The following is a 17,500-nucleotide window of genomic DNA, read 5'->3' as shown; positions in this document are numbered from 1 at the left end:
ACCTCTGTCCCTTAAAGCCTCCATGAGTCTGAGACCAGACCTCTGTCCCTTAAAGCCTCCATGAGTCTGAGACCAGACCTCTGTCCCTTGAAGCCTCCATGAGTCTGAGACCAGACCTCTGTCCCTTAAAGCCTCCATGAGTCTGAGACCAGACCTCTGTCCCTTGAAGCCTCCATGAGTCTGAGACCAGACCTCTGTCCCTTGAAGCCTCCATGAGTCGAAGACCAGACCTCTGTCCCTTAAAGCCTCCATGAGTCTGAGACCAGACCTCTGTCCCTTAAAAGCCTCCATGAGTCTGAGACCAGACCTCTGTCCCTTAAAAGCCTCCATGAGTCTGAGACTAGACCTCTGTCCCTTAAAGCCTCCATGAGTCTGAGACTAGACCTCTGTCCCTTAAAAGCCTCCATGAGTCTGAGACTAGACCTCTGTCCCTTAAAGCCTCCATGAGTCTGAGACCAGACCTCTGTCCCTTAAAGCCTCCAGAGTGTCTGAGACCAAGACCTCTGTCCCTTAAAGCCTCCATGAGTCTGAGACTAGACCTCTGTCCCTTAATGTCCCTTAAAGCCTCCATGAGTCTGAGACCAGACCTCTGTCCCTTAAAGCCTCCATAAGTCTGAGACCAGACCTCTGTCCCTTAAAGCCTCCATGAGTCTGAGACTAGACCTCTGTCCCTTAATGTCCCTTAAAGCCTCCATGAGTCTGAGACCAGACCTCTGTCCCTTAAAGCCTCCATGAGTCTGAGACCAGACCTCTGTCCCTTAAAGCCTCCATGAGTCTGAGACCAGACCTCTGTCCCTTCAAACAGCCTCCATGAGTCTGAGACTAGACCTCTGTCCCTTAAAGCCTCCATGAGTCTGAGACCAGACTTCTGCCCGCCTTAAAGCCTCCATGAGTCTGAGACCAGACCTCTGTCCCTTAAAAGCCTCCATGAGTCTGAGACCAGACCTCTGTCCCTTAAAGCCTCCATGAGTCTGAGACCAGACCTCTGTCCCTTAAAGCCTCCATGAGTCTGAGACCAGACCTCTGTCCCTTAAAGCCTCCATGAGTCTGAGACTAGACCTCTGTCCCTTAAAGCCTCCATGAGTCTGAGACTAGACCTCTGTCCCTTAAAGCCTCCATGAGTCTGAGACCAGACTTCTGTCCCTTAAAGCCTCCATGAGTCTGAGACCAGACCTCTGTCCCTTAAAGCCTCCATGAGTCTGAGACCAGACCTCTGTCCTTTAAAGCCTCCATGAGTCTGAGACCAGACCTCTGTCCCTTAAAGCCTCCATGAGTCTAGAGACCAGACCTCTGCCCTTAAAGCCTCCATGAGTCTGAGACCAGACCTCTGTCCCTTAAAGCCTCCATGAGTCTGAGACCAGACCTCTGTCCCTTAAAGCCTCCATGAGTCTGAGACCAGACCTCTGTCCCTTAAAGCCTCCATGAGTCTGAGACCAGACCTCTGTCCCTTAAAGCCTCCATGAGTCTGAGACCAGACCTCTGTCCCTTAAAGCCTCCATGAGTCTGAGACCAGACCTCTGTCCCTTAAAGCCTCCATGAGTCTGAGACCAGACCTCTGTCCCTTAAAGCCTCCATGAGTCTGAGACCAGACCTCTGTCCCTTAAAGCCTCCATGAGTCTGAGACCAGACCTGTTGTGTGGTTCTGTGGGAAAAGCCCGACCTGGAAGACCAACGCTGAACCAAACGAGCCCTCAAAAGAACTGTGAGACTGTCGAGTCTTTGTGTGAGCAGATCGGACCGGAACAGGACGGGAAAGACAGAGACGCTGGGAGAATATCTGAGAGAGAGAAGCAGCTCATACATTATTCAACACACCTCCACTAACACACACACACACACACACTGCATAGCAGGCCACGCCCACACCCCCCCCACCCCCACCTTCGCCCTGCCCCCAACACACACACCCTTGCACACGCTACCTTAGCATGCGCCGCCACCCCCCCCCCCCGCCGCCGCCCTCTCTACCACCCCGCACAAAAACAAAAAACGCACCACAACACCACACCCACGCCCCCCGACGCCGCCCCACACCAGTTCACAAAGAGTGCAGGAGACTAAAATAACCATCTACATGAAAAACTTTAAAACAGACCTTACTGCAGAAAAACATCCTGCAGTTGTTATTGTATGTGTTCTTTAATGTGTGGTATCTTTGTGATGTGTGTGTGTGTGTGTGTTGTATTGATGTGTCTGTTGTTGATGTGTTGTTTTTGGTATGTGTTGATGTCTGTGTGTGTGTTTGTGTATTGGTGTTGTATGTGTATTGTATTATTGTTGTAATGTAGTGTTGTGATGTGATGATGATTGTATTATTATTTATATGTATGATGATGTGTGATGTTAGTGTTGATGATGATATTTATGTATTAATGATATGTGTGTGTATGTGTTGATTGTATTGTATTGTTTTTATTGTGATATATTGTTATTGTGATGTTGATATGTGTTTGTATTATGTGTATTGGTATTGTTATGATATGTATTGTTATTATTATTGTTGTAGATATGTTATGATGTTGTGTTGTGATGATAATGTTTGTATATTGTTTGTTTATGTGGGTATATGTGTTTTTTGTTTGTTTTATTTTTTGTTATTGTTGTGTTGGTAGGTTGGTGTTGTGGGGTTTTTTTGGAGACACTCAATATAATTTTCAAGAGTTGTTAACTAAATGTGATTTGTTATGTTTGATTTTATGTGTATTTGTGTGTTATATGTGGTGTGTGGTTGTGTTGTTTTTTTTTTTTTGTGTGTTTTGTGTATGTGTTGTGTTGTTATTTTATTGTTGTTGTGTTGTTTTTGTTTGTTGTATGTTGTTGTGTATGTGTGTTTTTTTTTTGTTTTTTTTTGTGTTGTGTTGTGTGTTTGTGTTGTTTTTGTTTCTGGTATGTCTGTCTGTTGTATGTTGTTTGTTTGTGTTGTGTCTGTGTGCGTGTCTGTGTATGTCTGTCTGTGTGTGTGATGTCTGTCTGTGTGTGTGTATGTGTTGTGTGTTTGTATGTCCGTGTGTGTGTCTGTGTGTGTGTGTGTATGTGTCTGTGTGGTGTGTCTGTTTGTGTGTGTTTGTTGTGTGTGTTTGTGTGTCTGTGTATGTCTGTCTGTGTGTGTGTGTGTGTGTGTGTGTGTGTCTGTGTATGTCTGTCTGTGTGTGTGTGTGTGTCTGTGTGTATGTGTGTACATGTGTCTGTGTGTGTGTGTGTGTGTGTGTATGTGTGTACATGTGTCTGTGTGTGTGTGTGTGTCTGTGTATGTCTGTGTGTGTGTGTGTTTGTGTCCGTGTGTGTGTGTGTGTGTGTGTGTCTGTGTGTACATGTGTCTGTGTATGTGTGTGTGTAGGTCTGTGTGTGTTTGTGTATGTCTGTGTGTGTCTGTGTGTGTCTGTGTGTACATGTGTCTGTGTATGTGTGTGTGTAGGTCTGTGTGTGTTTGTGTATGTCTGTGTGTGTGTGTGTGTCTGTGTGTATGTGTGTACATGTGTCTGTGTATGTGTGTGTGTAGGTCTGTGTGTGTGTGTGTGTCTGTGTATGTCTGTGTGTGTGTGTGTTTGTGTCCGTGTGTGTGTGTGTGTGTGTGTGTCTGTGTGTACATGTGTCTGTGTATGTGTGTGTGTAGGTCTGTGTGTGTTTGTGTATGTCTGTGTGTGTCTGTGTGTGTGTGTGTGCGTGCGCCTGTGTGTGTGTCTGTATGTGTCTATGTGTGTGTGTGTGTGTGTGTGTGTGTGTGTGTGTGTGTGTGTGTGTGTGTGTGTGTGTGTGTGTGTGTGTGTGTGTGTGTGTGTGTGTGTGTGTGTGTGTGTGAAACACAATAAAGTATTTAACAGCTTCTTCATTCATGTTTAAAACCCCAAAACAGCAGCTAGCATCGGGTGGCTAACCGGGTTTAGCTAACGAGCAGAAGTTTAGAGACAAACCGAGATAAAGAAAAAAAAACGGGACTGTTTACCTGTTGGTTTCCCGTTAAAAATCCGTTAATCCGAAGCGTGAAGTGTCCGGTCACAAACCAAAGAGCAGAAAGTTTATTTCGGTTTACGTTGATGCTCTTAACGTCACCGTAGAGCTGAGCTGCTCGCGACTGACTGAACCGACTGAGTAGCAGTAGTGTCACTGTCAAGTCAGCGATAACCAACAGAATACATCCGGTTACCGTTTTTCAAAATAAAACAACGTTAATTTTTTTCATTTTTTTATCGATTTAAAAATGTTCTAAGTCCACCATATGCGTAAGTTGACATGTTTGCCGCTTTTTTTTTTAAACAGTTTTTGTCGCCTTTTTCAAGGTTTTTTTGGACAATTTTTTTGCCGCTTTTTCAAACATTTGTCACCTTTTGACCTTTTTGATTTTGTCACTTTCATGAGTTCTTTTTTCGACAATTCTTTTAGATGTTTTTGTGATTTTTTTTTTAATGAACCCAAAGTTAGGGGCCCCCAACACACAAAACCTCTGGATAAATACAGATTATCTTATATTAAATGCAAAACTGACTCTGTTAAAATAATTCATTAATTAAATTAGATGTGCAAAACATAACATTTTTATTATTACTTGAAATACAGACTTTAAAAGGAAATACCAACGTCTTTATTATTATTATTATTATTATTATTATTATATTCCCAATTGTGTGAAATTATATTGCCACTTTAAAGATGGTTTACGACATGTTTGCTTTTATTCTTTATGATTCTCACTTCCGGTTGTGCTTGCTGGCTGATGAACGAATCATCGATCGGCTACACAGCCAACAACTAACTGACTTTGTCCCTGAAGTCTGTCTCCCAGGCAGACTATCTTTGCTACGTGCAGAGTTACCTACCTAAAAATGTCATTATAACGGTAAAAAAAAAATGGTTTGCTTTCCCTGGAATGGTAATGCTATTTCGCCAGATGGGCTAAAAGCAGGCTATACTTAGCTAGAGCGAAATCGGGCAACATGCGCCTTTCAGTCTGAAAAAAGGGCACCTTTTCCCTTTCAATAGGCTGACTACCATCCAGGGCAGTACGACGAACATTTGATACTCGAGCAGCGGAGTCGGAACCACAACGTGCTGTTCTTCTAGAAGTTTCTACCGGTCCGTTGCAGACCTGCCTTCGTGAACAATACCACCCGCAGCGGGAGTCGAGCCTCTTTTACCTGTTACTTGTACACACGTTCCGCTGAGTTCTTCGGAGGATGCTACACTGAAGCTAAAGCTAACTGTTTACATTCAAGCGGGCTGGCTAACAGTGAGGCTAACGGCTGACGGAGCTGTCAGTTGAGGCTAGAGGGGATACAGCTACGGCGGGCTGGCTAACAGCGAGGCTAACGGCTAACGGCTGACTGTTAGCTGTCAGTTGAGGCTAGAGGGGATACAGCTACGGCGGGCTGGCTAACAGCGAGGCTAACGGCTAACGGCTGACTGTTAGCTGTCAGTTGAGGCTAGAGGGGATACAGCTACGGCGGGCTGGCTAACAGCGAGGCTAACGGCTGACCGTTAGCTGTCAGTTGAAGCTAGAGGGGATACAGCTACGGCGGGCTGGCTAACAGCAAGCTAACGGCTAACGGCTGACCGTTAGCTGTCAGTTGAGGCTAGAGGTGATACAGCTACGGCGGAAAAATATCGTGATTTGGATTAAAATACACGGAACGAACACGCGTTTCCTGGGTGAGAATATCAGTTGTTTAATATATTTTTTTTGTTGAGCAAATGAACATCTAATATAATTTTTACAAAAAATATGTATACAAAAATATAAATAATCCCCCCCCCCCAAAAAAAAAAAAAAAAAAAAAACAAAAAAATAAAAAAAAATTAAGAAAAAAGATGTACATGTAAACATATAAAATCACATTTAGGCAGAGGTTTTAGGAGGGGAAACTACAGTTTCCACAAGTTTAAAATATACTTTTTTTTTCCTTTTTATTTAAAAATTAAAATTTTCAGCATGATGCACAGTATCAGAAGAAAGTATTAAAAGTACAAACATTGATATACATCAACAAGATCTATTCATCCACACCTTACTCATCTGTATATCTGTGTTTATATACTGTCTGTTTATATAAGGGTGTTTATTGTGTAAATATGTTTGTTTTTATTACTATTATTATTATAAATAATTCTATTTTTTCTATTTCTTATACTTTATGTATATTTTTTCTCCTATGTCTACTTAAAGGTGCAATAGGTAAGACTTATAAAACTAACTTTCTGTCATATTAGCTGAAACTGACCCTATGTTCCAGTAGAACTACATGAAGCAGGGGCCTGTTTCACAAAAGCAGAATATATAAATCCAGGATAACTGGTAAAGCGAGGCTTGACCTAGTCTAATCTGTGCATCCTGGCTTGGTGCGTTTCACGAAGGCCGAGTCAGGCTGAGGAGGAGCGACTAGGAGCTGAGGAGGAGCGACTAGGTCGAGTCAGGCTGAGGAGGAGCGACTAGGTCGAGTCAGGCTGAGGAGGAGAGACTAGGAGCTGAGGAGGAGAGACTAGGAGCTGAGGAGGAGCGACTAGGTCGAGCCAGGCTGAGGAGGAGAGACTAGGAGCTGAGGAGGAGCGACTAGGAGCTGAGGAGGAGCGACTAGGTCGAGTCAGGCTGAGGAGGAGCGACTAGGTCGAGCCAGGCTGAGGAGGAGAGACTAGGAGCTGAGGAGGAGAGACTAGGAGCTGAGGAGGAGCGACTAGGTCGAGTCAGGCTGAGGAGGAGCGACTAGGTCGAGCCAGGCTGAGGAGGAGAGACTAGGAGCTGAGGAGGAGAGACTAGGAGCTGAGGAGGAGCGACTAGGTCGAGCCAGGCTGAGGAGGAGAGACTAGGAGCTGAGGAGGAGAGACTAGGAGCTGAGGAGGAGCGACTAGGTTGAGCCAGGCTGAGGAGGAGAGACTAGGAGCTGAGGAGGAGAGACTAGGAGCTGAGGAGGAGAGACTAGGTCGAGCCAGGCTGAAGTAATTCAGATAGATGCGCGTCCACGGCTTTCCTCAAAAGACCGCAAGGTCGATCACAGATTTACTGATGCCACAATGGAGAATACGCATTGTTCATACTTTATACAGAGTGAGCAGCAGCTTCTTGTGGAAGTATGATGACGTGAAACACATTATTTGTATAAAAAGAAAAGAAACACCGGCGCTGTAATAAAACAGCGAGAAAGCAAGCGCAAACGCATCACAGACCGACTGAATCGTAGTGTAGCCTAAATATATACATTAACTGACCACTGCTCTGAACTGAAACCGTCATAATCATACCATTCAAGGATTAGGCTACTAATCATTTTCACAAATTAACAGTCGTACTCTTTGCCTTAAAAGTAAGCAGAAGATAATGTTACTCAGGAAATTTACAATCAAGATCAACGCTAGAATGTGATGCGTAAATATCTCTTTCACTCTGTTCCTCCTTGTCTCTCATGGGCTAAAATATAAATTTCCTAAGTCATATTAACTTCCACTGCTCGCTTTTAATGCAAAGTGTACAACTGTTCGTTTTTGCAAATGACAGTGACTCATTGAATGCTTTCAGTTAAGAGCAGTAATTCATAAATGTATATTTTTAGATATATCATTCAGTCGGTCCGCTATAATCTGCCACGCTTTTTCTCGCGTTTCATTTTTTTATTTTTTATAGAGGCAGAGTTTCCTTCTCTACATATTATATGCTTTGCTCCCTCGTATATATGGACATAGAAAATAAAGACACTGAAGAAATTGGACTCTAAAATCTAGAAACTATGAAGATAATTAAGTGATAAATTCCATGCACACTGTAAACATGAATGAAACAGAGTGTATTCATCAGTTATCCCCCAGCAATATATAAGGTCAAAAACCATTGAGGTATCCTCTCCCTGTGGTTCCATGAATGTACAGTAGTCTACATCACTAGTTACTGGTCCAGAGAACTAAGACTATCATTTGGGAGGATTGTACAATTAGGATATGTTCTTAAAATTGTACAATCCTCCCAAATTATAGTCACAGTTTACCGGACAACACAAATTGTGTGCTAAGAATGCCAAATACAATGCACATGGAAGAGGAACAAACATGATCCTTATTGTTAAAGAATTTAAAAAAAATTAATCAACTAAAATAATTCAAGGTGCATTGGTCAACTATAGTAATGTACAGCATTGTATGTGTTGCCCTTAGTAACAGACTTCATTTAAAACACATTTGAAATGTTATCAGTCTTTTCTAATTATCTCAACAACTGCCATAATATATTCATCAAACTTCTAACAACAATATGAACAGCAGTCTTCATACAGCAATATAACAGTAACAATGACTGTCACATGAATAATTATAAATAAAAAAATAATGGTCACAACTTTAAATAATAACAGTACTTAAATAAACAGCAATATGCACATGTTGTATTTTAATCCAGGCTGATTAGGGACCACTAAGGTCTATATAAAAGAGACTTCAGATACAGTATTAGGGGACCACTAAGGTCTATATAAAGAGACTTCAGATACAGTATTAGGGGACCACTAAGGTCTATATAAAAGAGACTCCAGATACAGTATTAGGGGACCACTAAGGTCTATATAAAAGAGACTTCAGATACAGTATTAGGGGACCACTAAGGTCTATATAAAGAGACTTCAGATACAGTATTAGGGGACCACTAAGGTCTATATAAAAGAGACTCCAGATACAGTATTAGGGGACCACTAAGGTCTATATAAAAGAGACTTCAGATACAGTATTAGGGGACCACTAAGGTCTATATAAAAGAGACTTCAGATACAGTATTAGGGGACCACTAAGGCCTATATAAAAGAGACTTCAGATACAGTATTAGGGGACCACTAAGGTCTATATAAAAGAGACTTCAGATACAGTATTAGGGGACCACTAAGGTCTATATAAAAGAGACTTCAGATACAGTATTAGGGGACCACTAAGGTCTATATAAAAGAGACTTCAGATACAGTATTAGGGGACCACTAAGGTCTATATAAAAGAGACTTCAGATACAGTATTAGGGGACCACTAAGGCCTATATAAAAGAGACTTCAGATACAGTATTAGGGGACCACTAAGGTCTATATAAAAGCATCCAAAGACCACCATGTCATGGGACCTTTAATGCACACACATACTTTATACACACTCCTACCTACGGCACCTTTAATGTGTACTTGTGTTATCTTATTATGTGTATACATTTTTTTCTTTTGAGCTGCTGTAGCACAGGAATTTCCCCAGTGTGGAATTAATAAAGTCTATCTTATCTTATCCTATCTTATCTTTTCCTATCTTATCTTTTCCTATTCTATCCTATCTTATCCTATCTTATCTTATCATATCTTATCCTATCTTATCTTTTCCTATTCTATCTTATCTTTTCCTATCTTATCTTTTCCTATCCTATCCTATCTTATCCTATCTTATCTTTTCCTATCTTATCTTCTCCTATCTTCTCCTATCCTATCCTATCTTATCCTATCCTATCTTATCCTATCTTATCCTATCTTCTCCTATCTTCTCCTATCTTATCTCATCTTATCTTCTCTTAGACAGATCAAAGCTAAGCGGTCACTTCCTCGCTCGCTGCCAGCGGAGATGTTCGGGTGTCTGGTCGCCGGCCGGTTGGTGCAGACCGACGCGGTTCAGGTGTCTCCGGACAAGTTCGTGTTCACCCTGCCGGACTACGAGAGCGTGAACCACGTGGTGGTGTTCATGCTGGGCACGGTGCCGTTCCCCGCCGGTACCGGCGGCGCCGTCTACTTCTCCTTCCCGGACCCGGCCAGCGGCGGCCCGGTGTGGCAGCTGCTCGGCTTCATCACCAACGAGAAGCCCAGCGCCATCTTTAAGATCTCCGGGCTGAGGGGAGGAGAGGGAGGGGCGCACCCCTTCGGCATGATGGCCGCCTCCTCTCTGTCTCCCTCGGTGGCTCAGGTCGGTGTGTCAGCTGTCCCGTGTGTCCAAACACACTAAATATAAAGTTTGATAAGAAGAAAGTCACACACTCAGCAGGGACGAGCATAGACGTTTCGCAGGGCAGGGGCCCAAGTTATAAAAAGGGTAAATAATTAATAAGTAACTATTTATTTAAAAAGAAAATGTAAAGAAAATGTTAAATGGTCTATATTACCACAACTCTGACTTCTGACTCTCAGAGAGGGGGAGGCAGAGGGAGAGATGGAGGGAGAGAGAGAGAGAGAGAGAGAGAGGGAGAGAGAGAGAGAGAGAGAGAGAGAGGGAGGGAGAGAGAGAGAGAGAGAGGGAGGGAGAGAGAGAGAGAGAGAGAGAGGACAGAGAGAGAGGGGAGAGAGAGAGACAGAGGGAGAGAGAGACAGAGGGAGGGAGAGAGGAGGGAGGAACAGACAGACAGGGAGGGAGAGAGAGAGAGAGAGACAGAGGGAGGGAGAAAGAGAGAGAGAGAGACAGAGGAGGAAAGAGAGAGGGAGAGAGACAGACAGAGGGAGAGAGGAGACAGAGGGAGGGAGAGAGAGAGAGAGAGAGAGAGAGGGAGAGAGAGAGAGAGACAGAGGGAGGGAGAGAGGGAGGGAGAGACAGAAAGACAGACAGAGAGGGAGAGACAGAAGGAATGAGAGAGGGAGGGAGAGACACAGAGGGGGAGACAGAGGGAGAGAGAGACAGGGAGGGAGAGGGAGGGAGAGACAGACACAGAGAGGGAGAGACAGAGAGAGGGAGAGATGGAGGGAGAGAGAGAGAGGGAGGAGACAGAGAGAGGGAGAGATGGAGGGAGGGAGAGACAAGGAGGGAGAGGGAGAGAGAGAGAGGGAGTGGAGGGGGGGAGACAGACACAGAGAGGGAGAGACAGGGAGGGAGAGATGGAGAGAGAGAGACAGTGGGAGGGAGAGACAGACAGAGGGAGAGAGAGAGAGAGGGAGGGAGGGAGAGAGAAGAGACAGAGAGAGGGAGGGAGAGAGAGAGAGAGAGAGGAAGAGAGAGAGGGAGATTTTACCCTAAGTACAGTAAAGTACAAGTACCCCAACATGTGTACTTAAGTGCAGTACTTGAGTAGTCCCCTCCCCCCCTGCAGGTGGGAGTGTCGGTGGAGGCTCTGGATCAGCTGGCCCAGCAGATCCCCGTCTCCAGCGCTGCCGTGGCGACCGTGGACTCCTTCCTGCTGTTCACCCAGAAGATGCTGGACAGCCTGTACAACTTCGCCGCGTCCTTCGCCGTCTCGCAGGCCCAGATGGCGCCGAACCCCTCGGAGACGTTCGTCCCGTCCGGCTGCCTCCTCAAGTGGTACGAAAACTTCCAGCGCAGGATGAGCCAGAACCCAAACTTCTGGAAGAACTGACTCCCAAAAAAAAAAAGACTACAGACAGTTTCCACAGTGCCTACAGCAGAGGGGGAGGGGTCGAACTCAACTTTAGCTGTGTGTGTGTGTGTGTGTGTGTGTGTGTGTGTGTGTGTGTGTGTGTGTGTGTGTGTGTGTGTGTGTGTGTGTGTGTGTGTGTGTGTGTGTGTGTGTGTGTGTGTGTGTGTGTGTGTGTGTGTGTGTGTGTGTGTGTGTGTGTGTGTCCAGGGCCGGACATGTTTAGTTTATCGAAAAAGCCAAAAATCTTAGACTTTATTACTGCGTCTTCTCACCTGCTCACACACACAGACAGAGACACACAGACAGACACACACAGACAGACACACACAACAGGCAGAGACACACACACAGACAGACAGACACACACACAGACAGAGACACACAGACAGACACACACAGTCTCTCTCTCACACACACACACACACACACACACACACACACAGACACACACAGTCTCTCTCTCACTCACACACACACAGTCTCTCTCACACACACACAGACACACACACACACACACACACACACACGTCTCTCTCACACACACACAGTCTCTCTCTCACACACACACACACACACACACACACACAGTCTCTCACACACACACACACACAGTCTCTCTCACACACACACACACAGTCTCTCACACACACACACACACACAGTCTCTCACTCACACACACACACACACACACACACAGTCTCTCACACACACACAGACACACAGTCTCTCTCCACACACACACACACACACACACACACACACAGTCTCTCACACAGACACAGACACAGTCTCTCACACACACACACACACACAGACACACAGTGTCTCTCACACACACACATACACACACACACACACACAGACACACACACACACAGTCTCTCACACACACATACACACAGACACACAGTCTCTCACACACACACACACACACACACAGACACACAGTCTCTCACACACACACATACACAGTCTCTCACACACACACATACACACACACACACACAGACACACAGTCTCTCACACACACACATACACAGTCTCACACACACACATACACAGTCTCTCACACACACACAGACACACACTACACACACACACAGTCTTTCTCTCTCACACACAGTCTCAACTTCATTCGTTTGTTATTAACAATCAGTCAGTTTTGAGTTAATAAAAGTTGATAAAGAGGTTGAATGATGATTCTCTATCTTAGAAACAGCAGCAGCAGCTCGACACACTTTGGTTCTTGTGATATAAAATTAAAGAAAAACATGATTCCACCTTTTTTCTCAGATATCTTTATTGGGTTTCTGCAACTTACGTACTTATTAAAGGTGACCCTGATCAAACTGTGTCAAAGGTAAATGCAGCCGGGGCTGATGGGTAATCTAGAGGTGTTCCTGTCAGGAAGTGGAACTTTTCTCCTGTTAGTTACACATAAAGTTAGAAAGCTAGAAATCTAGACGCAGCCAGGGTCAAACCAAACTCTAATCAGGCCAATCGCATCGTGTATAGAGTCAGTGGGCGGGGCTTAACATAGAGTTGTGACCAAGGGGGTAAGCTTCGCTTCAGAACTCAAACCTCCTATGGCGCCATTTTGATGCTACCAAGCCATCACCTCCCGTTAGCATCCCATTGACTCCCATTCATTCTGACGTCACTTTGACAGAGAATAACTTTACATCTGAAGCGTTTAAAGACTCTATTTGTCCGTTGTTTATTTCTAAAGAAACACGACAAACGTTATAAAAGGCTCCATTACCTTGTAGCTCACGTTATGGCTCCGTAGCAGGCGCCTTTTATAACAATAGGCTAACGATTGGGTCATAACCACGAGACTTACTGTCACACAGTAGAGGAATTACCGTATAGTACAGGAGAAGCTCACAGGCAGTTTGGACTTCCATTATCTGTTTAGGTTTAATGACTAATGTTAGCTAGCATGTTAGTGATCAGTAATTAGCCTGTGTCTATGTTATCTCCTTACATATACCTACGCTCTCCGTCTCTGTAAGATTGGGAATGATTGAGATTTCTCTCGGCACAGCTACCAGAAGACTTCACACTTTCAGACAGGTTGCTCACGTCACATCTACGTCTTCAAGCTCAGCTGGAGGCTGCTCAGTAACGCTCAGCCAGCACCGGGAAAGAGACTTCTGACATCCTTCACTGGTCTCGTACAGAGACTCGGGTCTATTGGTCCAGACTGTGTTGATGTCAATGGCTGCAACTAACCATTACTTCCTGGATGAGTCATCACTCGATTACTCTTCACAGATCTATGGGGTATTACTTTATTTTAGAAATGTCTTCTGTTTGTTGGCAGCTGGCAACTATCATTTAAAGTGCATTACCGCCACCTACTGGAGTGGACCAGAATTATTACATCCCCCAAATAAAACATAACTCAATTCTCTACATTAAAGGTCCCATGGCATGAAAATGTCACTTTATGAGTTTTTTTTAACATTAATATGAGTTCCCCCAGCCTGCCTATGGACCCCAGTGGCTAGAAATGGTGATAGGTGTAAACCAAGCCCTGGGTATCCTGCTCTGCCTTTGAGAAAATGAAAGCTCAGATGGGCCAATCAGGAATCTTCTCCTTATGAGGTCATAAGGAGCAAGGTTACCTCCCCTTTCTCTGCTTTTCCCGCCCAGAGAATTTGGCCCACCCATGAGAGAGAGAGAGAGACATCATGGCTTTCAAACGAGCAAAGTGGCAGTTGGTCCAGTATTAGAGGACCACTAAGGTCTATATAAAAGAGACTTCAGATACAGTATTAGGGGACCACTAAGGCCTATATAAAAGAGACTTCAGATACAGTATTAGGGGACCACTAAGGTCTATATAAAAGAGACTTCAGATACAGTATTAGGGGACCACTAAGGTCTATATAAAAGAGACTTCAGATACAGTATTAGGGACCACTAAGGTCTATATAAAAGCATAAAGAGCACCATGTCATGGGACCTTTAATAAATTGTCCACTTATTTCACCTTCCCCTGCGAGGCACTTGCTTTTTCATATAATCAAATAGGACTCTGCCGCTTTCTTCCGACTTTCGGTACCGCCATGATGCCAGGCGACGGGCACGGACATGTTGTGTTCAATTTGACGTGGAATGTCGGAATTTCTGGGTTCCCAGTCGGAAACTACCGTAAACACGTCTACGGCATAGACTGAATAAAACAGGTCTTTGCTCTGTGAAAGACATCTACAAAGACGAAAACTAAGGACATTTACTTGATTATTTTATTTTATCTTAGTTAGTTTTGCAAACAGACATTACCGTTTTAGTTTAGTTATCGTTTCTTGTGATGCCTCGTTTTTATTTTCATTCCAGTTAACGACAATGTTTTTTCCCACCTAGTTTTCGTTATTTCGTTCGTTTTCGTTAACGATTATAACCTTGATGACTATACCTTATGTTTTCTCGCCTCGCAGTTTTCCTTGGATCAGGGTGGCACCTAAATCGTGGTCTTGGTCGTGGTCTCTACTATGCCTACTAAACTCAATGTGTCTATTGGGCCAATTGATTGTAGTTTTTAATTCTCTTTTATCATTTCAGTGTGTGTATATATAGTTTGTTGTTGCTCATGTTGTTTTCAAAGCAATTTATTGTTGAATGCAGCCCAAAATAATCCCAATATGTGCTGAGAGGAGACTCTCAGCACATATAGTTCCCATATTTCCGATGGACTTGAACGCATCATTAGCTGCAGCGTTGCGGTCAGACGGACAGACACAGACAAGACAGATTTTAGGAGACCGAGTGACGGTGCAGAACCGAACAGCCCTGTGAGTCTTTTATTGGGTTATTTACCGGAACATTAACGGATCTCGCCGGTATGAACACGGAGGAGACGAACGTGGATCTGAAGGATGCTGCGGATGAAACCAAAGATGCTGAGCCGAAGGAGGCGGCGGAGGATCCCGCTCAGGTTTCCGGGGATGCTGATGCGACGGAGGCCGACGTAAGCGAGGCGGATCTGGACCAGGAGGAGCAGGAGAAGCTGCCGATGACCGGAGGAGGAGACCTGGCCGAGGACGCTCCGTCTGCCGGCGGGGAGGCGCCCTCGGCGGCGGAGAACGGCTCCGTGAAGCTGAAGATGCCCGAAGAGGAGGAGGCGGAGGAGGTGAAATTCACCGGGCTGAACAAAGAGGAGCTGATGAGGGTGGCCGGGACTCCGGGGTGAGGAGGAGGCCCGGATACACACACACACACACACACACACACACACACACACACACACACACACACACACACACACACACACACACACACACACACACACACACACACACACACACACACACACACCGAGACGCGCACACACACACACACACACACACACACACCGAGACGCGCACACACACACACACACACACACAAAACACACACACACACACACACCGAGACGCGCACACACACACACACACACCGAGACGCGCACACGCGTGCATGTACACACACAGACACACACACACACACACACACACACACACCGAGACGCACACACACACACACACCGAGACACGCACACACCGAGACGCGCACACACACACGCGCGCGTGTACACACACACACAACCACACACACAGTATCTAAGTTTAAACTGTTATAAGCTAATTGAAGGACAGCAACAGTGACAGAGTTGTCCATGTGTGTGTGTGTGTGTGTGTGTGTGTCTGTCTGTGTGTGTGTGTTGTGTCTCTATGTTGTGTTTGTGTTGTATGGTGTGTTCTATGTCTGTGTGTTATTGTTTATCTCTATGTGTATGTGTCTATCTTGTGTGTGTATCTCTGTCTGTGTCTCTGTGTGTGTGTGGTCTGTCTATGTCTGTGTCTCTGTCTGTGTGTGTATTGTGTGTCTCTGTGTTTTTTGTGTTGTGTCTATGTGTGTGTTGTGTGTGTCTCTGTGTCTCTTGTGTGTATGTGTGTGTGTGTGTGTGTGTGTCTCTGTCTGTGTGTGTGTGTGTCTTTGTCTGTGTGTGTGTGTCTCTGTGTGTGTGTGTGTGTGTGTGTCTCTCTGTGTCTCTGTGTGTGTGTGTTCTGTCCTGTGTGTGTCTCTGTCTGTGTGTTGTGTGTGTGTGTCTCTGTGTCTCTGTGTGTCTGTGTGTGTTGTGTGTGTGTGTTTTCTCTCTGTGTGTGTGTGTGTGTGTATGTCTGTGTGTGTGTGTGTCTCTGTCTGTGTCTGTGTGTCTGTCTCTGTCTGTGTGTGTGTGTGTGTGTGTGTATGTCTGTGTGTGTGTGTGTCTCTGTCTGTGTGTGTGTGTCTGTCTCTGTGTGTGTGTGTGTCTCTGTGTGTGTCTGTGTGTGTGTGTGTGTGTGTGTGTGTGTGTGTGCGCGTCTCGGTGTGTGTGTGTGTGTGTGTGTGTGTGTGTGTGTGTGTGTGTGCGTCTCGGTGTGTGTGTGTGTGTGTCTCTGTCTGTGTGTGTCTCTGTCTGTGTGTGTGTGTCTGTGTGTGTGTGTGTGTGTGTGTGTGTGTGTGTGTGTGTGTGTCTCTGTCTGTGTGTGTGTGTGTGTGTGTCTCTGTCTGTGTGTGTGTGTGTGTGTGTCTCTGTGTGTGTGTGTGTGTGTGTGTCTCTGTGTGTGTGTGTGTGTGTCTCCCCAGCTGGGTGAGGACCCGCTGGGCATTGCTGGTGGTCTTCTGGCTCGGCTGGTTGGGGATGTTGGGGGGGGCCGTGCTGATCATCCTGCAGGCGCCGCGCTGCAGAGATCTGCCCGACACCGCGTGGTGGAACGGGGGCCCGCTGTACCAGATCGGAAACATCCAGGCCTTCACCGACACCGGAGACCTCAAGGGTGAGAACACACACACACACACACACACACACACACAAACACAAACACACAGAGACACACACACACTCAACACACACACACACACACACAGAGACAAACACACACACACAGACACACACACACACACACAAGACATGGACATCATTAATAAATCAGAAATCTTGGATGGAAACACCTTAATTGATGCATTAATTAACGTAAGTCATGCACACACACACACATATATACACACACACACACACACACACACAGAGACACACACACACACATACACACACACCCAGACACACACACACACAGAAACACACACACATACACACATACACAGACACACACACACACACACACAGACACACACACACAGAGACACAGACACACACACACACACATACACACAGAGACACA

At 45.3% G+C, this 17,500-nt stretch overlaps 3 protein-coding genes across 4 annotated transcripts in view; 2 read left to right on the top strand and 1 right to left on the bottom strand.

The window, feature by feature from the left end:
• The window catches only part of mdga2a (MAM domain containing glycosylphosphatidylinositol anchor 2a), a 56,370-nt gene extending 52,277 nt beyond the window's left edge, over window positions 1–4,093 (bottom strand). Inside the window, exons 1-2 of the mRNA XM_039785458.1 lie at window positions 3,944–4,093; window positions 1,630–1,777 (exon numbers count right to left, since the gene is read on the bottom strand). The gene's annotated coding sequence lies outside the window, so the exon portion shown is untranslated. The remainder of the gene's footprint in view (window positions 1–1,629; window positions 1,778–3,943) is intronic.
• Window positions 4,094–4,888: 795 nt separating this feature from the next.
• Window positions 4,889–11,604, top strand: hikeshi (heat shock protein nuclear import factor hikeshi). 2 transcript variants are annotated; one of them, XM_039785071.1, is made up of 3 exons: window positions 4,889–5,643; window positions 9,514–9,891; window positions 11,003–11,604. In XM_039785071.1, the coding sequence occupies exons 2-3, from the start codon at window positions 9,556–9,558 to the stop codon at window positions 11,264–11,266; spliced, it is 600 nt and encodes a 199-aa protein (XP_039641005.1). In that variant the 5' UTR covers window positions 4,889–5,643; window positions 9,514–9,555; the 3' UTR covers window positions 11,267–11,604. The 2 variants fall into 2 exon arrangements, with proteins under 2 accessions (XP_039641005.1, XP_039641004.1); XM_039785070.1 differs by having other exon boundaries at window positions 4,892–5,643; window positions 9,510–9,891.
• A 3,384-nt stretch (window positions 11,605–14,988) lies between these two features.
• The window catches only part of LOC120548953 (4F2 cell-surface antigen heavy chain-like), a 32,606-nt gene continuing 30,094 nt past the window's right edge, over window positions 14,989–17,500 (top strand). The window contains exons 1-2 of the mRNA XM_039785457.1: window positions 14,989–15,482; window positions 16,905–17,095. Of these exons, the coding sequence (XP_039641391.1) occupies window positions 15,139–15,482; window positions 16,905–17,095 (535 nt within the window). The 5' untranslated portion in view covers window positions 14,989–15,138. The remainder of the gene's footprint in view (window positions 15,483–16,904; window positions 17,096–17,500) is intronic.

The sequence above is a fragment of the Perca fluviatilis genome, chromosome 20 (assembly GCF_010015445.1).
Source record: "Perca fluviatilis chromosome 20, GENO_Pfluv_1.0, whole genome shotgun sequence".
Classification (NCBI taxonomy): Eukaryota; Metazoa; Chordata; class Actinopteri; order Perciformes; family Percidae; genus Perca; species Perca fluviatilis.
This window is presented reverse-complemented; position numbering and strand designations above follow the sequence as displayed.

What these genes read in the sequence shown, in the direction of transcription:
- hikeshi (XM_039785071.1), top strand. Translation starts at nt 9,556, where the DNA reads ATGTTCGGGTGTCTGGTCGCCGGCCGGTTGGTGCAGACCGACGCGGTT. An exon ending in TGTCTCCCTCGGTGGCTCAG is followed by an intron (nt 9,892 to 11,002) that starts GTCGGTGTGTCA and finishes CCCCCCCTGCAG; the next exon opens with GTGGGAGTGTCGGTGGAGGC.